Below are 26,973 nucleotides of genomic sequence, written 5' to 3'. Positions count from 1 at the left end.
GGCGCCCCTCTGGCCGCTCTCGGTATTACACTCTGGGATCTCGGAGCTCCGGGCCGGCCGGAGTCTCATTCCTGCAGCTGGAGGGGCTCCGGTTGGCAGCGATGGATCCCCCCGATCCTCCTCCGGATCTCCGCGATGTGGAGACCAAACTGGGCCGGAAGACCCCGGAGGGATTACTGAGGGGCCTGAGAGAGGAGTCCGGCCCGCCCGGGGGCCGCAGGATGGACAACCCCGAACCGGGAGAGCTGGGAGACAAAATCCGACACCTGCGGGGGGAGATGGTGAGTCCGGGGGGGAGGGGTATTATATATAGTGAGTGGGGTATATATAATGTATACTGTCTATAAATAGATGTGTATGATGAGAGGAGGAGAATATATCACCATATATATAGATCTCTATATACCCCCCCTGTATATATCCATCTCTATATACCCCCTGTATATACCCAGCACTATATACCCCCCCTGTATATACCCAGCTGTATATACCCCCTGTATATATCCATCTCTATATACCCCCTGTATATATCCATCTCTATATACCCCCCATGTATATACCCAGCTGTATATACCCCCTGTATATATCCATCTCTATATACCCCCTGTATATACCCAGCACTATATACCCCCTCTGTATATATCCATCTCTATATACCCCCTGTATATACCCAGCACTATATACCCCCCCTGTATATATCCATCTCTATATACCCCCTGTATATACCCAGCACTATATACCCCCCCATATATATCCATCTCTATATACCCCCCCCTGTATATACCCAGCACTATATAACCCCCTGTATATACCCAGCACTATATACCCCCCTATATATACCCAGCACTATATACCCTCTGTATATACCCAGAACTATATACCCCCTCTGTATATACCCAGCACTATATACCTCTGTATATACCCAGCTCTATATACCCCCCTGTATGTACCCAGCTCTATATACCCCCCTATATATACCCAGCTCTATATACCCCCTCTGTATATACCCAGCACTATATACCCCTGTATATACCCAGCTCTATATACCCCCCTGTATATACCGAGCTCAATATACCCCCTGTATATACCCAGCTCTATATACCCCCCTCTATATACCCAGCTCTATATACCCAGCACTATATAACCCCCTGTATATACCCAGCACTATATACCCCCTCTGTATATACCCAGCACTATATACCCCCTCTGTATATACCCAGCTCTATATACCCCCCCTGTATATAACCAGCTCTATATACCCCCCTGTATATACCCAGCTCTATATACCCAGCTCTATATACCCAGCACTATATACCCAGCACTATTTAACCCCCTGTATATACCCCCTCTGTATATACCCAGCACTATATACCCCCTCTGTATATACCCAGCACTATATACCTCTGTATATACCCAGCTCTATATACCCCCCTGTATGTACCCAGCTCTATATACCCCCCTATATATACCCAGCTCTATATACCCCCTCTGTATATACCCAGCACTATATACCCCTGTATATACCGAGCTCAATATACCCCCTGTATATACCCAGCTCTATATACCCCCCTGTATATACCCAGCACTATATACCCAGCACTATATAACCCCCTGTATATACCCAGCACTATATAACCCCCTCTGTATATACCCAGCACTATATACCCCCTCTGTATATACCCAGCTCTATATACCCCCCCTGTATATAACCAGCTCTATATACCCCCCTGTATATACCCAGCACTATATACCCAGCACTATTTAACCCCCTGTATATACCCAGCACTATATACCCCCTCTGTATATACCCAGCACTATATACCCCCTCTGTATATACCCAGCACTATATACCCCCTCTGTATATACCCAGCACTATATACCCCCTCTGTATATACCCAGCTCTATATACCCCCTCTGTATATACCCAGCACTATATACCCCCTCTGTATATACCCAGCACTATATACCCCCTCTGTATATACCCAGCTCTATATACCCCCTCTGTATATACCCAGCTCTATATACCCCCCCTGTATATAACCAGCTCTATATACCCCCCCTGTATATAACCAGCTCTATATACCCAGCACTATACAGGGGGTCCCCGGGTTACAAACAAGACAGGGACTGTAAGTCGGAACAGGTACATTTTTTAAGTGTAGCTCCAGCCAAAAAAACTATTTTTAAGCTTTTTGGATAGCATAGGGAAGGGTTATCACCCCTGTAACATTTGTTTTGCTGTCTGTGCCCCTGTTCAGAAGATTTCACCCCACTTTCTGTCCCAATGACAATTGGATTTTGAAAATTTTGGGTTGTTGTGGAAACGAGCCTTGGTGATAAAGCATCAGTGGAGGTACCTTTTACCCATAATAACTCTTACAGGAGTGAATTTCCCTTCCTAGGGGTAGATTTCCTCTCACTTCCTGTTGTCTCCCACCGTTTGTAAGTAGGAGTCGTTTGTAAGTTGGATGTTTGTAACTAGGGGACCCCCTGTATAACCCCCTGTATATACCCAGCTCTATATACCCCCTGTATATACCCAGCACTATATACCCCCCTGTATATATCCATCTCAATATACCCCCTGTATATACCCAGCACTATATACCCCCCTGTATATATCCATCTTAATATACCCCCTGTATATACCCAGCACTATATACCCCCCCTGTATATATCCATCTCTATATACCCAGCACTATATAACCCCCTGTATATACCCAGCACTATATACCCCCCTGTATATACCCAGCAGTATATACCCCCCTGTATATACCCAGCACTATATACCCCCCTGTATATACCCAGCACTATATACCCCTGTATATACCCAGCTCTATATACCCCCCTGTATATACCCAGCACTATATACCCCCTGTATATACCCAGCACTATATACCCCTGTATATACCCAGCTCTATATACCCCCCTGTATTTACCCAGCACTATATACCCCTGTATATACCCAGCTCTATATACCCCCCTGTATATACCCAGCACTATATACCCCTGTATATACCCAGCTCTATATAACCCCCTGTATATACCCAGCACTATATACCCCCTGTATATACCCAGCACTATATACCCCTGTATATACCCAGCTCTATATACCTCCAGCTCTATATACACCCTGTATATACCCAGCTCTATATACCCAGCTCTATATTCCCTCCTGTATTTACCCAGCTCTATATACCCCCCATGTATACCCAGCTCTATATACCAAGCACTATATACCCCCTCTATATTCCCTCCTGTACATACCCAGCTCTATATACCCCCTTGTATATAACCAGCTCTATATACCCCCCACACTTATATAACCAGCTCTATATCCCCCCCCCCTATATATACCCCCCCCCCCCGTATATAACCAGCTCTATATACAGGGCCGGATTAGGAACATCATGGGCCCGGTGCTGAGGATTTCAATGGGCTTTTTATAAAAAATAAATAAATAAAAATGCAAACAATTTTTTGTTATAACAAATTTAATTAAATAGAGAGAAGGGGGATGAGAGAGAGAGGGGGGTGAGAGAGGGGTAAGGGAGGGGGTGAGAGAGGGGTAAGGGAGGGGGTGAGAGAGAGAGGGTGATGAGAGAGGGGTAAGGGAGGGGGTGAGAGAGGGGTAAGGGAGGGGGTGAGAGAGGGGTAAGGGAGGGGGTGAGAGAGAGAGGGGAATGAGAGAGGGGTAAGGGAGGGGGTGAGAGAGAGAGGGGGATGAGAGAGGGGTAAGGGAGGGGGTGAGAGAGAGAGGGGGATGAGAGAGGGGTAAGAGAGGGGGGATGAGAGAGGGGTAAGGGAGGGGGTGAGAGAGAGAGGGGGTGAGAGAGGGGGATGAGAGAGGGGTAAGGGAGGGGGTGAGAGAGGGGTAAGGGAGGGGGTGAGAGAGAGAGGGGGGATGAGAGAGGGGTGAGGGGTAAGGGAGGGGGGATGAGAGAGGGGTAAGGGAGGGGTGAGAGAGAGAGAGAGGGGATGAGAGAGGGGTAAGGGAGGGGTGAGAGAGAGAGGGGGGATGAGAGAGGGGTAAGGGAGGGGTGAGAGAGAGAGGGGGGATGTGAGAGGGGTAAGGGAGGGGTGAGAGAGAGAGAGAGACTGGGGATGAGAGAGGGGTAAGGGAGGGGTGAGAGAGAGGGGGATGAGAGAGGGGTAAGGGAGGGGGGATGAGAGAGAGGGGGGATGAGTGAGGGGTGAGGGAGGGGGGATGAGTGAGGGGTGAGGGAGGGGGGATGAGAGAGAGAGGGGGGTGAATGAGGGGTAAGGGAGGGGGATGAGAGAGAGGGGGGGTGAGTGAGGGGTAAGGGAGGGGGGATGAGAGAGAGAAAGGAGGGATGAGAGAGGGGTAAGGGAGGGGGGATGAGAGAGAGAGGGGGGTGAGTGAGGGGTAAGGGAGGGGGGATGAGAGAGCGTTAAGGGAGGGGGGATGAGTGAGGGGTAAGGAAGGGGGGATGAGAGAGAGAGGGGGTGAGTGAGGGGTAAGGGAGGGGGGTGAGTGAGGGGTAAGGGAGGGGGTGAGAGAGAGGGGGATGAGAGAGGGGTAAGGGAGGGGGGATGATTGAGAGGGGGATGAGTGAGGGGTAAGGGAGGAGGGATGAGTGAGGGGTAAGGGAGGGGGATGAGAGAGAGGGGGGATGAGTGAGGGGTAAGGGAGGGGGGATGAGTGAGGGAGGGGGGTGAGTGAGGGGTAAGGGAGGGGGGATGAGAGAGAGAAAGGAGGGATGAGAGAGGGGTAAGGGAGGGGGGATGAGAGAGAGAGGGGGGTGAGTGAGGGGTAAGGGAGGGGGGATGAGAGAGAGTTAAGGGAGGGGGGATGAGTGAGGGGTAAGGGAGGGGGGATGAGAGAGAGAGGGGGTGAGTGAGGGGTAAGGGAGGGGGGTGAGTGAGGGGTAAGGGAGGGGGGGTGAGTGAGGGGTAAGGGAGGGGGGGTGAGTGAGGGGTAAGGGAGGGGGGATGAGAGAGAGAGGGGGTGAGTGAGGGGTAAGGGAGGGGGGTGAGTAAGGGGTAAGGGAGGGGGGTGAGTGAGGGGTAAGGAAGGGGGGATAAGCGAGAGAGGATTCGGATGTGTGGGAGTGACAGCAACGCAGCCCGCCCAGGGTAAGTGACGAGGGCACAGAACCCGGAAGAAAGGTCGGGTGAAGATGGAAGTGCCCGGGACCCGCCGGATTGATCACAGCGCTGGAGGGCTCAGTCTGACAGGTAAGTGCTCCCTCTTGTGCTAATATGCTGTACATTCTAGTACATTATGGCAGAACCTACCTCAGGGCCCCTAAAAAGTAGTAATGTTAGCGAAGTTTACTACCGCTTTAATATCACAGGATCCCAGGAGCCTCTCATGTGGCCCCCTACTGACCCGGTGGCCCTTGGGCAGTGCCCAGTTGCCAACATTTCAAAAATATTTTCTGTGACACTTTTTTTTACCCATGGTATATTTGGGGTAGCTGACATCCTCCATGTTCCTCTATACATCATAGTAGTAATCACAAAATGAAATGAGTTCTAATAATGGGCAGAACAAATATGAGGACTGAGAAGATTTCCTTTAGTTAAACTAAAAAAGTGTGCCCATTCTAGAGATGGTAACATTGAGGATATTCAATATAAGTTTAAAGAACAGTTTTTGTAGGTAAGAGGTTTAAGGGAGGAGTATGGATGGTATAAAAGTGGGAAGTATGTGCAGGTGAGGGAGAGGAGTGTGGAGGGTATGACAGTGGGCACTATGTACAGGAGAGGAGTGTAAAGGATATGACAGTGGGCACTATGTACAGGAGAGGAGTGTGAAGGATATGACCGTGGGCACTATGTACAGGAGATGAGTGTGGAATGTAAGACAATGGGCAGTATGTACAGGAGAGGAATGTGGAGGATATGACAGTGGGCAGTATGTACAGGAGAGGAGTGTGGAATGTAAGACAATGGGCAGTATGTACAGGAGAGGAGTGTGGAGTGTATGACAGTGAGCAGTATGTACAGGAGAGGAGTGTGGAGGGTATGACAGTGGGCAGTATGTACAGGAGAGGAGTGTGGAGGGTATGACAGTGGGCACTATGTACAGGAGAGGAGTGTGGAGGGTATGACAGTGGGCACTATGTACAGCAGAGGAGTATGGAGGGTATGACAGTGGGCACTATGTACAGGAGAGGGGTGTGGAGTGTATGACAGTGGGCAGTATGTACAGGAGAGGAGTGTGGAGTGTATGACAGTGGGCAGTATGTACAGGAGAGGAGTGTGGAGTGTATGACAGTGGGCAGTATGTACAGGAGAGGAATATGGAGGGTATGACAGCGGGCAGTATGTACAGGAGAGAAGTGTAGGACAGTGGGCAGTATGTACAGGAGAGGATTGTGGAGGGTATGACAGTGGGCACTATGTACAGGAGAGGAGTATGGAGGGTATGACAGTGGGCACTATGTACAGGAGAGGAGTTTGGAGGGTATGACAGTGGGCACTATGTACAGGAGAGGAGTGTGGAGGGTATGACAGTGGGCACTATGTACAGGAGAGGAGTATGGAGGGTATGACAGTGGGCACTATGTACAGGAGAGGAGTGTGGAGTGTATGACAGTGGGCAGTATGTACAGGAGAGGAGTGTGGAGTGTATGACAGTGGGCAGTATGTACAGGAGAGGAATGTGGAGGGTATGACAGCGGGCAGTATGTACAGGAGAGAAGTGTAGGACAGTGGGCAGTATGTACAGGAGAGGATTGTGGAGGGTATGACAGGGGCACTATGTATAGGAGAGAAGAGGGGGGGGGGTATGAGAGTGGGCAGTATGTACAGGAGAGAATTGTGGGGGTATGACAGGGGGCACTATGTACAGGAGAGGATTGTGGGGGGTATGACAGGGGGCACTATGTATAGGAGAGGAGTGCGGAGGGTATGACAGTGGGCACTACGTACAGTTGAGGAGGATGAAGGAATCTGGGAAGGAAAAATGTAAAGGTTTGTGGAAGGATATTTAGGGACTGCGTAGTGGTTAAGTGGGCCATACATGGATTGAAATTAAGCCAATTAAGCAGAGACCAGCCATAGCTGATCTATGTATTGGCTAGCTGGTTGTACACAAGTCAATCTATTAATCGACTTGAGTACAACCAGCCTGTCAGGTTTTTCCTAAAACAGCTCTAGTTAGCAACACTGAGTATTGTATTCTGTGGGTAGGGAAGGCTCCCCACTGGGGGGTGTGAGGTGGTCATGGAGGGATATCAATCAGGGGGGGGGGGGGATAACTGAGAGTGATATCTTTTGGAGTTGGGTCTGTCATCTGCAGGTTGGGAAATGGTCACCTGTGGTATAAGTTGAAGGGAGGGGGCTTACATGGGAAGTGGCTGGGGAGTGATCTGGTTGGTGGAGAGTGACCTGGTTGGTGGAGAGTGTGAAATGGATGATGTGTTTCAAGTTTCTTTCGCATTTGCAGTAATGCTTACTGCCCTCTGAAAAGTGATCTGTGGCGGATTGCTTTTCAATGAGTGGTATAGCAGCAGTTGACAGGTATTCATGAGGTGCTCCTGCCACCTCCTTGGTTTTTTTTTACATTGCTGAATGGTAGTTTTACATTGTTGGGCTATGCTGCTACTGCGAGTGAGTTTGGCTTGCAGTTGTAGAGTGGCCCCATTGAAATCAATAGGCGAGTTTGATAGGCGGTGCTGCCTGTCATACTCTGCAGGCTCCAGGCTGTCCATTGAGCTCAGTGCTTCTGACAAGAAGTGAGGAGAGGCTCTGTGAGCTCATCCTCTCAATCTGCTGCAAACAGACTTGTGCCAGCTTGTATTTAAACTGGCCGCTCTGTATGTAGCTTCTGACAGGCTGCGCAAGGAGGCCCGTATCTCCAGAACCATAGGTGATAGGAGCCCCATATTTGTCCTCAGCTACCCACCCCCCAATTTTTTTTTTGGCAAATGGGCCTATCTTAAGGTAAGGAGCCTGGAGCTGCAGCTTCAATAGCCCTATGTTAATCCGGCCCTGTGTATATACCCCCCCTCTGTATATAACCAGCTCTATATACCCCCCTGTGTATAACCAGCTCTATATACCCCCCCTGTATATAACCAGCTCTATATACCCCCCTGTATATAACTAGCTCTATATACCCCCCCTGTATATAACCAACTATATATACCCCCCACCTCATGCGGGGAAGACATTGCTGGATAGAAGATACATTTCCTTTTGTATTTGTTGTCTTTAGAACTCTGATTGGGAATTAAAGTTGACTTTTTCTGAAAACACGAAATGAATATTTATAAAATAGAATCAATATTCAGCAAACAAGAAAAATCTTAAACAATTCCCGTGATTGGCTGAAGACAAAATGTCTTTTCCTTTTGGATGGGATGTGGAAGGGTTGGAACTCCTGTCAGTGTCCCCCACTGGGGAGATTTACCCCCCATGAGGTCTGCGAATGTCTCATTTATACCAAAGTCACCAAATAAGATGTGTGAAATGTCAGCTTCTATCTAGTACCCTTCACAGCATAAATGTAACATTCCACCAATAGAGAAAATAGCCCAACATTGTACAATGTCAGCAGCCGAATGAATGAGTGGGCAAAGTGACAAGAATTACATTGGTGATAAGTAGGAAGAATGTTCCTTACATTGGTGATCAGTGGGAAGAATGTTCCTTACATTGGTGATCAGTGAGAAGAATGTTCCTTACATTGGTGATCAGTGAGAAGAATGTTCCTTACATTGGTGATCAGTGAGAAGAATGTTCCTTACATTGGTGATCAGTGAGAAGAATGTTCCTTACATTGGTGATCAGTGGGAAGAATGTTCCTTACATTGGTGATCAGTGAGAAGAATGTTCCTTACATTGGTGATCAGTGAGAAGAATGTCCCTTACATTGGTGATCAGTGAGAAGAATGTCCCTTACATTGGTGATCAGTGAGAAGAATGTTCCTTACATTGGTGATCAGTGAGAAGAATGTTCCTTACATTGGTGATCAGTGAGAAGAATGTCCCTTACATTGGTGATCAGTGAGAAGAATGTTCCTTACATTGGTGATCAGTGAGAAGAATGTCCCTTACATTGGTGATCAGTGAGAAGAATGTTCCTTACATTGGTGATCAGTGGGAAGAATGTTCCTTACATTGGTGATCAGTGAGAAGAATGTCCCTTACATTGGTGATCAGTGGGAAGAATGTTCCTTACATTGGTGATCAGTGAGAAGAATGTTCCTTACATTGGTGATCAGTGAGAAGAATGTTCCTTACATTGGTGATCAGTGAGAAGAATGTTCCTTACATTGGTGATCAGTGAGAAGAATGTTCCTTACATTGGTGATCAGTGAGAAGAATGTTCCTTACATTGGTGATCAGTGAGAAGAATGTTCCTTACATTGGTGATCAGTGGGAAGAATGTTCCTTACATTGGTGATCAGTGAGAAGAATGTTCCTTACATTGGTGATCAGTGAGAAGAATGTCCCTTACATTGGTGATCAGTGAGAAGAATGTCCCTTACATTGGTGATCAGTGAGAAGAATGTTCCTTACATTGGTGATCAGTGAGAAGAATGTTCCTTACATTGGTGATCAGTGAGAAGAATGTCCCTTACATTGGTGATCAGTGAGAAGAATGTTCCTTACATTGGTGATCAGTGAGAAGAATGTCCCTTACATTGGTGATCAGTGAGAAGAATGTTCCTTACATTGGTGATCAGTGAGAAGAATGTTCCTTACATTGGTGATCAGTGAGAAGAATGTTCCTTACATTGGTGATCAGTGAGAAGAATGTTCCTTACATTGGTGATCAGTGGGAAGAATGTTCCTTACATTGGTGATCAGTGAGAAGAATGTCCCTTACATTGGTGATCAGTGGGAAGAATGTTCCTTACATTGGTGATCAGTGGAGAAGAATGCTCCTTACATTGGTGATCAGTGGAGAAGAATGTTCCTTACATTGGTGATCAGTGAGAAGAATGTTCCTTACATTGGTGATCAGTGGGAAGAATGTTCCTTACATTGGTGATCAGTGGGAAGAATGTTCCTTACATTGGTGATCAGTGGGAAGGATGATTGGTTTGATGGCTCTACCAGGTGGCATTAGAGCTGTCCATGTTTGATCTGATGGGAGGTCAATCAGTCACAGATGAGGGAACTTCAGCAACCTCTGGAGGAACTCTGGTGAGAACATTTGACCAGATGAGGAGATAATATGATGGAGACCTCAGTCCTGTGTGGAAGGTTTACAGAGATTTCTGTGCTCCATCCAGGACATTGGAAAGAATGGGCTATGCAGAGATTGATCTGATATACAAACTGATACAATGTTTTAGAGATGGAACTCTGCAGGGGATCAGATCCTCATCTGTGAAGGTCTCAGTCCAGCAAACAACTGAGTTTCATCTCTGCAACATTTGTATCAGTTTTGTGCAGCAGGTCACTCTCTGCAGTTGCTGAGGATAAAAGTCCTTCAACTTTTCTGGTTGAATGGTCTTCAGACTATTTTGTTCTAAGGTTTGAATGTTAGGGAATCTTTCCCACACGTTACAATATTATTCATGACTTTTGTGTGAATGCTGAGCCATTCCCGCTGCAAACGTTTGTATTAACCTCTTCAATATCGAAAATAACCCAAATCAGTGTATATTATTTAGTCTGTCAGAAAGTTACACAAACTATGGGATATACACTCACCGACCACTTTATTAGGTACACCTGTTCAATTGCTTGGTAACACAAATTGCTAAATCAGCCAATCACATGGCAGTAAGCATCTAGACGTGGTGAAGACGACTTGCTGAAGTTCAAATCGAGCATCAGAATGGGGAAGAAATCGGATTTAAGGGACTTTGAACGTGGTGTGGTTGTTGGTGCCAGACGGTCCGGTCTGAGTATTTCTGGAATTTTCACACACAGCCATCCCTTGGGATTACAGAGAATGGTAGGGAAAAGAGAAAATATCCAGTTAGCGGCAGTTGTGTGGAAAAAAATGCCTTGTTGAGGTCAGAGGAGAATGGGCAGACTGGTTCCAGATGATAGAAAGACAACAATAACTCAAATAACCACTCGTTACACCCAAGGTATGCAGAATACCATCTCTGAACGCACAACACATCCAACCTTGAAGCAGATGGACTACAGCAGCAGAAGACCACACCGGGTGCCACTCCTGTCAGCCAAGAACAGGAAACTGAGGCTACAATTGGCACAGGATCACCAACATTGGACAAGAGAAGATTGGAAAACGTTGCCTGGTCTGATGAGTCTGGACTTCAGCTGCGACATTGAGATGGTGGGGTCAGAATTTGGTGCATGGATCCATCCTGCCTTGTATCAATGGTTCAGGCTGGTGGTGGGGGTGTAATGGTGTGGGGGGGGGATATTTTCTTGGCACACTTTGGGCCCCTTAGTACCAATTGATCATCGGTTTAAACGCCACAAACTACCTGAGTATTGTTGCTGACCATGTCCATCCCTTTATGACTACAGTGTCCCCATCTTCTGATGGCTCCTTCCAGCAGGATAATGCACCATGTCACAAAGCTCCAATCATCTCACCACTGGACAATGAGGTCACTGTACTCCAATGGCCTCCACACTCACCACATCTCATCCAATAGAGCACCTTTGGGATGTGGTGGAATGGAAGTTTGGCATCATGGATGTGCAGCCGACAAATCTGCAGCAACTGCGTGATGTTATCATGTCACTATGGAGCAAAATCTCTGAGGAACGTTTCCAACACCTTGTTGTGTCTATGCCACCAAGAATGAAGGCAAAAGGGGGTCCAACCCAGGACTAGCAATGTGTACCTAAAAAAGGGAGTCCAACCTGCTACCAGCAAGGTGTGCCTAATAAAGTGGGCGGTGAGTCTATCTGAAAACCGATTAATCCTGATGTACTGACAGCATCTTTTTTCTTGAGGCCCGAAAATGCCAGGACAGTACAAATATCCCCCCAAATTACCCCTTTTTGGAAAGTAGACACTCCAAGGTATTTAGTAAGAGGCACAGTGAGTTTTTTTGCAGTTGCCATTTTTAATCATAAGTTTTTATAAAATTAAAAAATAACACTTTTCTTTTTACTATCACCAGTGCAGTACAGCATCATCATATAATGGGTGTGGCACTGTTAAGGGACACTGACTGGTGTACAAAAAATAAAATAAAATCAGGGACATGAACTGGTGTAGGAAAAAAAAATCAGGGACACTGACTGGTGTACAAAAAAAAAATAAAATCAGGGACATGGACTGGTGTACGAAAAAAATAAATAATCAGGGACATGGACTGGTGTATGGAAAAAAAACCCATTTTTTTACAGCGGGCCGGTACAGTGATCAGTCATCAGATGCAGCCGGTGACAGAGTGCGCGGCCCCTGTGGCCGTGCATGGGGCGCAATCCGGGAGGACATCATATGATGTTCTCCCAGACTGATGAGAGGCCGTCATTCACCCATAGGCCAGGCGGTAACCAGTTAATAAACCTCTATATGTCCTGTTGGCTGTTGTCATAAGGATGGGAAGTGATGGGAAATCCAAAATGTTAGTTATCACCAGAACAGGAAGAGAGGAGAAATGTTCCAGAGTGGACACCTTATCTGGTGATAAGTGCCTGAGAGAAGAATTCTCTCACCTTGTAGAGATCTCCTCTCATATTTCTGTTATGTCTCCACAACAGGAAGAAATATGTCCATAAGTATCTCAGACTTCTCCCATGTACATAAGTAGCACAGGCTCCTCCCATGTACAGAAGTAGCACAGGCTCCTCCCATGTACAGAAGTAGCACAGGCTCCTCCCATGTACAGAAGTAGCACAGGCTCCTCCCATGTACATACGTAGCACAGACTCCTCCCATGTAAATAAGTAGCACAGGCTCCCCCCATGTACATAATTAGCACAGGCTCCTCCCATGTACATAAGTAGCACAGGCTCCTCCCATGTACATAAGTAGCACAGGCTCCTCCCATGTACATAAATATCACAGGCTCCTCCCATGTCCATAAGTATCACAGGCTCCTCCCATGTCCATAAGTATCACAGGCTCCTCCCATGTCCATAAGTAGCACAGGCTCCTCCCATGTACATAAATATCACAGGCTCCTCCCATGTACATAAGTATCACAGGCTCCTCCCATGTACATAAGTATCACAGGCTCCTCCCATGTACATAAGTATCACAGGCTCCTCCCATGACACTCAGAATTGAGCTCAGGTGCCTCCTGATTCCTGTGATCATCCTTGAGATGTTTCTACAACTTGCTTGGAGTCCACCTGTGGTAATTCAGTTGATTGGACATGATTTGGAAAGGCACACACCTGTCTATAGAAGGTCCCACAGGTAACAGTGCATGTCAGAGCACAAACCAAGCCATGAAGTCCAAGGAATTGTCTGTAGACCTCCGAGAGAGGATTGTATGGAGGCACAGATCTGGTGAAGGGTACAGAAAATGTCTGCAGCATTGAAGGTCCCAGTGAGCACAGTGGTCTCCATCATCCGTAGATGGAAGAAGTTTGGAACCACCAGGACTCTTCCTAGAGCGGGCCGCCTGGCCAAACTGAGCGATCGGGGAAGAAGGGTCTTAGTCAGGGAGGTGACCAAGAACCCGATGGTCACTCTGACAGAGCTCCATCGTTTCTCTGTGGAGAGAGGAGAACCTTCCAGAAGAACAACCATCTCTGCAGCACAGAACCAATCAAGCCTGTATGGTAGAGTGGCCACCAAAGTATTGAGCAAAGGCTGTGATACTTATGTACATGGGAGGGGCCTGTGATACTTATGTACATGGGAGGAGCCTGTGATACTTATGTACATGGGAGGAGTCTGTGATTATGTACATGGGAGGAGACTGTTATACTTATGTACATGGGAGGAGCATGTGATACTTATGTACATGGGAGGAGTCTTTGATACTTATGTACATGGGAGGAGCCTGTGATACTTATGTACATGGGAGGAGCCTGTGATACTTCTGTACATGGGATTTTTTTCCTTTTTTTATTTTTAATAAATTTGCAAAGATTTCAAACAAATTTCGTTCACGTTGTCATTATGGGGGATTGTTTGTAGAATTTTGAGGAAAATAATACATTTGATCTATTTTGGAATAAGGCTATAACATAACAAAATGTGGAAAAAGTGAAGCGCTGTGAATACTTTCCGGATGCACTGTATCTAGATATTGTTTTTTGTGTCTGCATCCCGTTGGGGAGATCTCCTGTCACTTTGTGTATTGGCGGACAGGAAGTCAGGGAGCAATTGGAAGATTTCTGGTGACACCAGTAACATTTTAGATTGCCCATCGCTTCCTTTCTGGGTGACACCCGGACAAATAGGGAGAATCTCCCCGGTGGGGACGCAGACAGCAATAAAAACCTGAGTTCTAATCACCACACTCCATCCAAAAACTAAAAAAGTTTTTCCTTTCCATACACTTTACAGAGAAGAAGTGTTGGACCCTCTGGGAGGTTTTCTTGTCTCTGTGGACTCCCTGTCCCTGGTGAAAGCAGTGTATTCCCAGGCCTGTCTGGTTGGGACTGCGGGGGTTAATGGCGGCGGCCGGCATGCAGTTTGTTTAGCCTGTAATACAAGCAGAGGCTTTTCACGCTTTGCATTGTAATCACACAGAGGCCGTCTCACTGAAGCATGGCAGCATATCAGGTTCTTCCTGTCTGTTCCTGGTACACACTACCCCTCCCCCCACCTGCAGGACTGGGGGGTAACTGTGACTACCAATATCACTGCGACCCCCACTGAGGTGTCAGAGTCCTAAAATAGAGAATCACCTGAAAATTGTCCCATCAGAGGTGTCCTCACTTGTACCCTGACTGCATATTGTACAGAAGGGTCGGAATTGGTGATATCAGGCCAGAGGAGTAGCTTGAAGCTTGTGGGCCCCGATGCAAAAGTTGACCTGGGGCCCCCCCCACTTCACCAACCATCGCTTTCACCACGTGCCAAGATACTCCAAGTGGCTAAAGAGTTATTTCAGATCTTTATATTCATATTGAGAGGATAATTCAGAAGATTTTGACATACCTCTCCAGTTCTACCCTGGAGCAGGGGTAGGCAACCTTTGAAAGGTGGAGATTCACCTGAATAACATGAAAGAGATCAAAGATCACCAGGGTTTGGTGCCCCCCCCCCCTTTTTTTTTCTTGTAAGAAATTAACTAGCAAGTCTTAACTAAATAATAAGGAAATTAAGAGAAATATAACAAATGTCACTGTAAAAACATAAATTTAACCTACCTTAGCAGTGGACGGAGTGGGACATTAGGGCAGTGGATGGAGTCGGTCAGTAGGGCAGTGGATGGAGTCGGTCAGTAGGGCAGTGGATGGAGTCGGTCAGTAGGGCAGTGGATGGAGTCGGTCAGTAGGGCAGTGGATGGAGTCGGTCAGTAGGGCAGTGGATGGAGTCGGTCAGTAGGGCAGTGGATGGAGTCGGTCAGTAGGGCAGTGGAAGGAGTCGGTCAGTAGGGCGCCACCAGATTACCACCAGATCCGACCCTTGTCAAGTCCACCCCTTAGCGTCACCAGATCCACCCCTTACCACCTGATTCGCCCCTTACTACTAGATCTGCCCCTTACCACCAGATCCGCTGCTTATCATGTCTACCCCTTAGCATCACCATATCCGCCCCAGACAACCAGATCCACCCCTTATCGAGTCCACCCCTTAGCCTCATCAGATCTGCCCCTTCCCACCAGATCCGCCCCTTACCACCACATCCGCCTCTTAGCACCAGATCCACCTCTTATCACCAGATCTGCCCCTTACCACCAGATCCACCCCTTGTCATCACAAGATCCACCCCTTGTCATCACAAGATCCACCCCTTGTCATCACAAGATCCACCCCTTATCACCAGATCCACCCCTTATCACCAGATCCACCCCTTAGCATCCAATCCCCCCCTTACCACCAGATCCCCCCCTTACCACCAGATCCCCACCTTACCACCAGATCCACCCCTTGTCATCACCAGATCCGCCCCTTATCACCAGATCCGCCCCTTATCACCAGATCCGCCCCTTATCACCAGATCCGCCCCTTATCACCAGATCCTCCCCTTGTCATCACCAGATCCACCTCTTGTCATCACCAGATGCGCCCTTATCACCAGATGCGCCCTTATCACCAGATTCACCTCTGATCACCTGATCCGCCCCTTGTCATCACCAGGTCCGCCCCTTGTCATCACCAGGTCCGCCCCTTGTCACCAGGTCCGCCCCTTGTCATCACCAGATCTGCCCCCTACCACCAGATCCTACCCTTGTCATCATAGGATCCTCCCCTTATTACCACCAAATCTGCCCCTTATCACCACCAGTTCCATCCCTTATCCACAGATCCGATACATTTGATACAAGATACATATTCCTGATGGAGGATCCACCAGATCTGCAGCCTAGAACCAGATCCACCCCTTGTCACCACCAGATCTGCCCCATGTCACCACCAGATCTGCCCCATGTCACCACCAAATCTGCCCCATGTCACCACCAGATCTGCCCCATGTCACCACCAAATCTGCCCCATGTCACCACCAGATCTGCCCCATGTCATCACCAGATCTGCCCCATGTCATCACCAGATCTGCCCCATGTCATCACCAGATCTGCCCCATGTCACCACCAGATCTGCCCCATGTCACCACCAGATCTGCCCCATGTCATCACCAGATCTGCCCCATGTCATCACCAGATCTGCCCCATGTCACCACCAGATCCGCCCCATGTCACCACCAGATCCGCCCCATGTCACCACCAGATCCGCCCCATGTCACCACCAGATCCATCCCTTATCCCCATATCCGCCCCTTATCCAGCCCTCCTAGATGCTCAGATAAAAGCCTGCTGGAATGCTGGAAATTGTATATGACTTTAAGAGGCTTTCCCAGGCAGAACGACCAATCAGAATCTATGCAGCTCCTCATATGCTGCCCTGGGAGGGTTCAGTCCGCTGCCCCTGTCTGAAGGCCCTTTCTTAGCTCCGCCCCTGCGGTGCTATTACTGGGTGGAGTACAGACAGACATTGGAGGGGAAGGAAGGAGTTCTGTACAAATATCAGAGACATTTTCTGTATTATAAATCCCATCAGTGTCATTTCAGTGACAAGGATTCTGATTGGCTGGTGCGTAAGATACATTTGATACAAGGTACATATTCCTGATGGAGGATGACTATTTTGTTACTTTAAAGCTGATGGGTAGAAAGGTATAAGAGAACGCCTACTGATCTCAGAGAGGCCGGGTGAGGGGAGGGATTGACTCAACAGGAACTTCCTGATGAGCCAGACATTCCTGTTCATGTGAATATTGGGGGGGGAATCATCTGTCTGGGGTAGGAATGATTTGGGCAGATTCTAACCTGTGGGCGGGCAGGCTCTGGGATGCCCAATACATTGGAGAGCGTCAGTGAGGACAACCTGATGGAGCCCACCAATATGGGAGCACTACGGTGTGCGGCTCCATGAAGACTACACTCAGCTCTGCTGGGCATACATGGTTATACCTGAGGGGGAGGAGCTACACAGTCCGACCTGACTTCTATGTGTTCAGCAATGGAAGTTTTCGGAGCTCTCTGATTGGTGAGAGGAGGAGATCTTCCCATCTCCAGGGATCAGGGAAGGTAATTTAATGGGATCCTGTACTGGGTGTGCGGCCAGTTCCACCCAAAACAGATTTATGAATTAAAAGATCGACATTCCCACTTTCAGAGTAAGGAAACCGATCAAAACTGCTCCAGTCTGCCACGAGGTCCTCCCCCCCCCAATACATCAACCTGTTATATCTCTTCAAAATATGCTGCAGTACAAAAAATATACCCACTGATCCTGCAGGAAATCCATCAAGCTCCCAACTTCCTCTCCACCTCTGCTGCCCTAAAATCCCAAGCTGTGGTGTCAGCCCTGCCCTGTTCTCCCCTGCTGGACTACAGAACACCTTCCACTCCTCATCTTCATAATCCCTCCCCCTCCTCAGCTCCATGACCCTACCCCCTTCACTCCTCTCCCACCTTATCTAACTCCTCCCCTTTCCTCTTCTTCCTAACCCCTCCCTCCTATTGCCTAACACCTCCCCTTTCCTCATCTCCTTTACTCCTCCTGTCCCTTCATCTCTATAACCCTATCCCCCTCCTCATCTCATTAACCCTCCCCCTCATCTATCTAACTCCCCCCCCTTTCCTCATCTTCCTAACCACTCCCCTTTCATCTCCATAACCCCACCCCCCTCTCCTCCTGCCTTTAGCCCTCCCCTCATCTCCATACTCCTCCCTTCATCTCCCTAACTCCTCCCCTCTCATCTTCATAACCCCATCTCCCTAACTCCTCCCCTCCTTACATCTAAATCATTTTCAGGGTTTGCTCCCCTCCCCTAGCAGCTCCTTTATGTGTCTCCTCATCGCCATAACCCCACCCCCTACTTATTAACCAAACTCCTCCCCTCTCCTCATCTTCCTCACTACTCCCACTTCTTCATCCCACTAACCCCTCCCCTCTCATTCCCTAACTCCTCCCATCTCCTTAACCCCCTAACCCTTATAACCCCTCCTAATTTCCCTAATTCCTCCCCTCATCTTCCTAACTACTCCCACTTCTTCATCCCTCTAACCCCTCCCCTCTCATTCGCTAAATCCTCCCATCTCCTTAACCCCCTAATCCTTATACTCCCTCCTCATTTCCCTAACTCCTCCCCTCCCCTCATCTTTCTAACTATTACCCCTTCTTCATCCCTCTATCCCCCCTCCTCTCATGCCCTAACTCCTCCCATCTCCTTTACTCTTCCGCTCTACTTCTCTCCCTATTCCTTTGACCCCCTCCTCATTTCCCTAACTCCTCCCCCCTTCTCAACTTCCTAACTACTCCCTGTTCCTCATCCCCCTAACCCCTCCCCTCTCATTCCCTAACTCCTCCCCTCTCATCTTCCTAACTACTCTCCCTTTCTTTATCCCACTAACCCCTCCCCTATCATTCCCTAACTCCTCCCATTACCTTTACCCCTCCCTCTCCTCCCCCTAACCCTTATCCCCCCCTTCTCATTTCTCTAACTCCTCTCTCTCCTCTCCATAACTCCCGGCACTCTACTCCCATACTGGCTCCTTGCTGTGTCCGGCTCTTTCGGAGGCTCCGTGTCGTCGGTTCAGTACAGGAAGTTGGGATCTCTCTGGATTTCTGGCAGATCTCCGTCTATTTTTTAAAGGGATAAAACCTGGAAATGTTTTGCAGAGATGTACTAAATGTGTATATTTTAGGTGTTCTCCGTACATTCCTCCTAATGGCAAAGTCCAGTGTACTGTGAGCGCAGTTCATTATCTTCTATGTGACTTTCTTACACATTGGACCTTCCATGTTTTTCTTATTTTAACCTCTAGAGGGAGCAAACCTTTAGTCTGACCCCGCCTCCCTACTCTGTCAGCCTCACAGGGAGTGCATTGTTCTTAGCTGGTTAGCCGACTCATAGACATGTATTGTAAATCATTGGAAAGATTGGACATTTAACCCTCTGGGTGCAATTGAAAGAATTCCTGATTGGCCCCCTGCAATGGATTTGTGAAGAATTTGGTGTACTTTTTGTATTTTGTTCTTTTTGGAAAGAAGCTGTCCCTTTTACTTTTCCTGTTGCAGAATATCTCCCCTGTCACCGCTATAACTGTAGAGAACCCTTCCTGCAGTTACAGATGAAACCCCCTGCCGTCCAGTCATGAGGCTTCAGACATACTGTACAGCAGAGATCAGATTTGGGGGTTGATTTACTAAAGGAGTAGTACATGTTTACCTGTTACTTTCACCTAGTGAATGTTGTGAAGTTGTGCTGATAATCATGCAATCACATGTGAAAATCCTGTTTTGTATACAGTTGGGTGTATGTTGTGAAGGAAGCACTCCTTAGTAAATGACCCCCCGATTTGTGCTGTCTGTGTGATTTGTATTGTATATCTTCTGCAATATTTCCAGATGAGCGGAGGATGTCGGCAGAAGGGGAACGTTCTCTGATCCTCCCACCAATCTCTTCCCAGCCTTGTCTCTCCCTCCCTGGAGTCCGTCCATGTCCCCTCCGCTGGCTCTTCATGTCACGTACACACGGAAGTCTGGAACATCCCAATCCTCCGGGGACCTCAGACTTCTATCTGCCGTGTGTGTTGGGGGGGGGGGGGGGGGGGCAATGGGGTTCCCAGATGTTTCCTCTGGTTTGGCTCAGCAGCCAGCGGGATTGGCGGATGGAATAAACAGATGGGAGTTGGAGGGATTATTGTACAGAAGACGTGTGTGTTCATTGTCTGTTATTACTTATACCAGTAATGGCAAACCTTGGCACCCCAGATGTTTTGGAACTACATTTCCCATGATGCTCATGTACTCTGCAGTGTAGTGGAGCATCATGGTTAATGTAGTTCCAAAACATCTGGGGTGCCGAGGTTTGCCATCACTGACCATTATACCAATCATAGAAATCAGGGGGGCGACACCATCACTGTCCATCATTGTCATTGTCCATCACTGTCCATCATTGTCATTGTCCATCACTGTCCATCATTGTCTTTGTCTATCTTTATCATTGTCCATCATTGTCTTTATCCATCACTGTCCGTCATTGTCCATCTTTATTATTGTCATTGTCCATCACTGTCCATCTTTGTCATTGTCCATCTTTATTATTGTCATTGTCCATCACTGTCCATCTTTGTCATTGTCCATCACTGTCATTGTCCATCATTGTCCATCATTGTCATTGTCCATCATTGTCCGTCATTGTCATTGTCATTGTCCATCATTGTCATTGTCCATCATTGTCCATCATTGTCATTGTCCATCATTGTCATTGTCCATCATTGTCATTGTCCATCATTGTCATTGTCCATCATTGTCCATCATTGTCATTGTCCATCATTGTCATTGTCCATCATTGTCATTGTCCATCATTGTCATTGTCCATCATTATCATTGTCATTGTCCATCATTGTCATTGTCATTGTCCATCATTGTCCATCATTGTCATTGTCCATCATTGTCATTGTCCATCATTGTCATTGTCCATCATTGTCCATCATTGTCATTGTCCATCATTGTCCATCATTGTCATTGTCCATCATTGTCATTGTCCATCATTGTCCATCATTGTCATTGTCCATCATTGTCATTGTCCATCATTGTCATTGTCCATCATTGTCATTGTCCATCATTATCATTGTCATTGTCCATCATTGTCATTGTCATTGTCCATCATTGTCCATCATTGTCCATCATTGTCATTGTCCGTCATTGTCCATCATTGTCATTGTCCGTCATTGTCCATCATTGTCCGTCATTGTCCATCATTGTCATTGTCCATCATTGTCCATCATTGTCTTTGTCCATCATTGTCATTGTCCATCTTTGTCATTGTCCATCATTGTCATTGTCCATCATTGTCACTATCCATTATTCTCCATCATTGCCATTGTCCATTGTCATCATTGTTATTGTCCATCATTGTCATTGTCCATTATTGTCCGTCATTATCATTGTCCAACATTATCATTGTCCGTCATTATCATTGTCCGTCATTGTCACTGTCCATTATTGTCCATCGTTGTCATAGTCCGTCATATTCATTGTCCATCATTGTCCGTCATTGTCCATCCAAGTGGTTAAATATTATTGGTTAGAAAAACTGACATATAAACATCAGCAGGAAAATAGTAGTTAAGGCCAGAAGGGAAGGAAGGAGTTAATTAGGGTTTATTAGGGTAAATTAAGGGTTAATAAGGAGTTAAATGTTACTTTTTATCTCTCTATCTGGTCAATGTTTATAAACAATGTTACTCTGTATCTTTCTCTATCGCCTGTCTAAACAATGTTTATAAACCCTGTGTCTATGTTTTAGTCCTGTATTTGCATAATTCTAACCCAGCTTTGTCCAACTCCCACTCGCCCCCTCAAGTCCCGCTATCTGCTCTCCTGTAGCCAGTCTTCAGGCCTACCTGAAGCAGAACCGTTCTATGCAGCATTTCACCGTGAGCCCAGGCTGGTTAATAACATCTCCAGGGGGCGAGGTCCATGACACCTCCAGGGGGCGAGGTCCATGACACCTCCAGGGGGCGAGGTCCATGACACCTCCAGGGGGCGAGGTCCATGACACCTCCAGGGGGCGAGGTCCAAGACACCCGGAGGGGGCGAGGTCCAAGACACCTGGAGGGGGTGAGGTCCATGACACCCCCAAGGGGCGAGGTCCATGACACCTCCAGGGGCCGGGGTCCATGACACCTCCAGGGGGCGAGGTCCAAGACACCTCCAGGGGCCGAGGTCCATGACACCTCCAGGGGGCGAGGTCCAAGACACCCGGAGGGGGCGAGGTCCAAGACACCTGGAGGGGGTGAGGTCCATGACACCCCCAAGGGGCGAGGTCCATGACACCTCCAGGGGCCGGGGTCCATGACACCTCCAGGGGCCGAGGTCCATGACACCTCCAGGGGGCGAGGTCCATGACACTCCCAGGGGCCGAGGTCCATGACACCTCCAGTGGCCGAGGTCCATGACACCTCCAGTGGCCGAGGTCCATGACACCTCCAGGGGCCGAGGTCCATGACACCTCCAGGGGCCGAGGTCCATGACACCTCCAGGGGCCGGGGTCCATGACACCTCCAGGGGCCGGGGTCCATGACACCTGCAGGGGGCGGGGTCCATGACGCCTGCAGGGGGCGGGGTCCATGACGCCTGCAGGGGGCAGGGTCCATGACGCCTGCAGGGGGCGGGGTCCATGACACTTCCAGGGGGCGGGTCCATGATACCCTGGGCTCACAGGAAATGATGCTGGGGGTCATTGAACCAAGACCACACTTTTTTACTGGCACTAAAAAAAAAAGCATTGAAAAAGATAAAATTGAAGTTAAATATTAGGAATCCTTCCCTGACATATTCAGTTGGGATCGAATGGAATATAGCGCCCCTCAGAAATGACTCCAGCGACTCCTGTATTCACAGACACATTTGTAATGGTGATGATATAAATGTGACCTTGTGTTGGGGAAACAATCCGTCCTCCGGAGACTCTTCCTGACCTCCCCAGTGGCATCTCCATCTCACTTGTCAGCAGATAAATGTCTTCATTTTCCATCAGGAGAATCGGATCCGTCTCCGTTTCTCATTGATGAATCCGCTGCAGAACGGTGACTGTGCCCTCAGCAGCCGCCAATTCACAGACCTTTACTTTCGTGGTTTCATGTTATGCAGTGAAAGCGTTTGCTCGTGTCGCCATCAGAGGGGTAAACCTTACGTGAATTGGGTTTATTAGAAATAAAGATTAATATTATTATTATTATACAGGATTTATATAGCGCCAACAGTTTACGCAGCACTTTACAATATAAAAGGGAGACAATACAGTTACAATACAATAAAATACAAGAGGATTAAAGGGCCCTGCTCAGAAGAACTTACAATCTAATGGGGTGGTGCAGGTGGTACAAAAGGTTGTAACTGTGGGGGATGAGCTGATGAAAGTTGGAGGCGTGATAGGCTTTCCCCGAAGAGATGAGTTTTCAGGAATTGCCTGAAGGCGGCCAGAATAGGAGGTGGCCGGACAGGTTGAGGCAGAGAGTTCCAGAGGATGGGGGAGGCTCTGGAGAAATCCTGGAGACGAGCATGGGAGGAGGAGACCAGGGATATTGAGAGTAGGAGGTCTTGAGAAGAGCGGAGAAGACAGTTTGGTGACATTTGGAGACTAGATTAGTGATGTAGCTCTGGGCAGAGTTGGGAATGGCTTTGTATGTTGTGGTTAGTATTTTGAATTTAATTCGCTGAGTGATTGGGAGCCAGTGTAGGGATTGGAGGAGAGGGCTGGCAGACACTGGAGACCAGTGTAGGGATTGGAGGAGAGGGCTGGCAGACACTGAATGGAGACCAGTGTAGGGATTGGAGGAGAGGGTTGGCAGACACTGAATGGAGACCAGTGTAGGGATTGGAGGAGAGGGTTGGCGGACACTGAATGGAGACCAGTGTAGGGATTGGAGGAGAGGGGTGGCAGACACTGAGCGGTTGGTAAGGTGGATAAGTCTGGCAGCAGCATTCATGATAGACTGAAGAGGGGATAGTCTATGGAGAGGTGGCCAATGAGAAGGGAGTTGCAATAGTCAAGGAGAGAGATAACGAGGGAGTGAATGAGGAGCTTGGTGGTTTCGTTTGTTAATATGTGAAAACAGACAAATTCTCTACAAAATCATTTCACCGTTCACTGAATGGGGGGTGATAGACCGAGGGCGTCCATGGTGTCATGATGTCATGTGACCTGTAACATTGAATGTATTTCCTGTCACCCACCCACCATGACATCATCTTCTCAATCTGCTCTCTAATCCCACTGAGGTCAGGTCGGAGAATCTCATTAATTAGCAGGCTGGGGGAGGAATGGGGGGTCTTCAGTTTAACTGTTTCATTTCTGGTCTTCTGGGAAACATTCATCTGCTGACCTTCAGTGGATCTGTTCATGTAATGCATCCTAGAGAACGGCCGGGAGGGGTTGTACGCCATATAGGTGTCTAAACATAACCATCGCTGGTTAGATTCCAATGGCCAATTTTTCATCTGTTGCTGTAGAGAGGATAGGTAAATACAAATGGGGAATACAAAGTAGATACATTGTATATATATTTACACATCCGCTCCATTGGCTCCAGCATTCAACACCCGCTGTCCCTCTGCAATTAGTAAAATTTGAAAAATTGGGCAGCTCCCACCCTTCATCCAGACCTGCCACACCTCCCGCCGTCTACCCTCCTGTGAGGATGGCCGCGGCGGGGGGTGGGAATAGATACCCAGACTGCTAAGTGGCACTGCTGCAGTGGTGTGGACAGGACTGTGACTTGGTCCAGGCCTCAGTCTGTGTCTAGAACATAATAATAATGATAATCAATGAATAATAATAATAATCAATGAATAATAATAATTAACGATAATCAATGAATAATAATAATTAATGATAATCAATGAATACTAATAATCAATGATAAGTATAATGTGCCCACGGAGGTCTTTTCCTGCCCCTCACCCTCTTGTTGTTCCTCCCTGCAGGCCTGCCTGAGAGCGATCGATGTTCAGATCCTGCAGCAGCTGCTGGCGGTGAATGAAGGGATCGAGTCGGTAAAGTGGATCTTGGAGGAGAGGGGGAATCTGACCAGCCGCTGTAGTAGTCTGACCAGCAGTCAGTACAGCCTGACCGGGAGCCGGGAGACGTCCCGCCGCGGCAGCTGGAACAGCCTCCAGGACCCCAACGATAAGCTGGACAGCATCTCCATCGGGAGCTACCTGGACACGTTGGCCGACGACATGGACGAGTACAGCCTGAGCATCAGCGAGCCGGCCGTGTCCTCCACCCCGTACCGCCATGGGCTGCCGCCGACCACCAACGAGCAGGATGGCGAAAAACCCAGGGGCTCTCCTTCAAAGGCAGAGCGGGTGGACTATGTGACCTGCCAGGGCAATGCGGATAAAGGTAAGGTGCCCCGGCCGCAGGTCCTCTCCCAGAGTTCCCAGTCTGGACAAACGCCAAATGGGTCAGCCAAGCACACTCCGGAGCCGGACGCCAGACCCTCTGAGGACAAGGCGAAGGTCAGGGTGGCCCAGAACGGCCGGGTGGACATAGACAAATACAAACTGTCCAATAAGATCCAGCTGGAGTACGACGCGCACTGGCGCTGGGTGCAGTCTCAGGACGATGTGACGTTCTTGTAGTCATGTGACCAGCGCGGTTCCTGACCTCAGGGCGGGAAGGTTCTGGATTTTCCTCGGAAGCCGATTACTTGAATCGCTTGTCTATGCGAAGGCCCCGGAGAACTTACCACGCCTTGTTCAGGCCTCGCAGATCTGTAAACTGCGCCAAACATGTATAGACAGACAATGGTTCCCAGCCCTGTGATTGGTCACAGATCACTTATTTGTATCATTTTTCTGAGATCACTTTAATATATTACAGAGAACGATGAATATAATTTATAGGTATCGAGGTGACAAATGCACCAACCCAGTGTTCTGACCCCGCCCACGAGAAGAAAACAGCCAATAGAAACTCTGCTGCTGCAATAAATATTGAAGGACAATTGAAGGACCCAAACTTAAAGCCGGACTCTACCAGCCCATCTACTTTTAGTTTTAGAATAAGGGTAGAATGAAATGTAATCTCCGGTTTGTGACTGTGACCCCCACTGAGGGGAATTTTCCTCACTTCCTGTCCTTGTGACACCTGTATAAGAAATGGGGGGGGAGGTTGTCACTGGGACAGACAGCAATAATAACAATATCAGAAGACCGCACCCTCCTTCTCCATCCCCCTTCCCCTTTTTTTTTTTTTGTCCCCATTGGAGAGATTTCTAATCATTTCCTGTCCTGCCAGGAAGTGAGGTTAAATGTACCCAGTAGGGAAGCAAACAGAAATCTGACAGAGGCTCCAACCGTTATGCAAAGGGGTGTCTTCATAAAAAAAAATTTGCATAGCTGTTCCTCCAGAAAAACTGCATTTAAATTTGTGTGAATGGATGGTAAGCTCTAACGAGCAGGGCCCTCTGATTCCTACTGTATTGTAACTGTACTGTCTGCCCTCATGCTGTGAAGCGCTGCGTAAACTGTTGGCGCTATATAAATCCTGTATAATAATAGTAATAATGGAGCTAGATCGATTGTTCTCAGGCTACATTCTCTGCAGTTCGAATGTGTGAATGTGGACAATACCACATTATAACCACTAGATGGAGCTAAAGAGCATGCTTATGTCCGATGATATTCAGCACCATCTAGTGGCTATAAGGTGGTATTTTCCCCATTCACACGCTCGATCTGCAGAGGACATTTGATCTGAAATTTACATGCAGTTTCAATGGACAGCTATGCGAATGTACATACAGAATTCTCAGTATAATCGTTATGGAGGAGTCTGCCATCTTTCGCCTCTCAGGAATGTATGGAGGGATGGGGAGGGGACATGAAGTCATATTTCCTCCTGCAGGGTGTTTTACTTCTGCTCCACAATCCAATAAAAATAAAATGCAGTCAACCAA

At 47.9% G+C, this 26,973-nt stretch overlaps 1 protein-coding gene across 1 annotated transcript; it reads left to right on the top strand.

Moving 5' to 3' along the window:
• LURAP1 (leucine rich adaptor protein 1) lies at window positions 1-26,973 on the top strand. The gene is made up of 2 exons (XM_073593952.1): window positions 1-281; window positions 24,995-26,973. The coding sequence occupies exons 1-2, from the start codon at window positions 102-104 to the stop codon at window positions 25,652-25,654; spliced, it is 840 nt and encodes a 279-aa protein (XP_073450053.1). The 5' UTR covers window positions 1-101; the 3' UTR covers window positions 25,655-26,973.

This window comes from Aquarana catesbeiana, linkage group LG07 (assembly GCF_042186555.1).
Source record: "Aquarana catesbeiana isolate 2022-GZ linkage group LG07, ASM4218655v1, whole genome shotgun sequence".
NCBI lineage: Eukaryota > Metazoa > Chordata > Amphibia > Anura > Ranidae > Aquarana > Aquarana catesbeiana.
This window is presented reverse-complemented; position numbering and strand designations above follow the sequence as displayed.

Excerpts from the sequence above, each read along its gene's own strand:
- LURAP1 (XM_073593952.1), top strand. The coding sequence starts at position 102 with ATGGATCCCCCCGATCCTCCTCCGGATCTCCGCGATGTGGAGACCAAA. Across the intron at positions 282-24,994 it reads GACACCTGCGGGGGGAGATG|GCCTGCCTGAGAGCGATCGA; the intron begins GTGAGTCCGGGG and ends TCCTCCCTGCAG.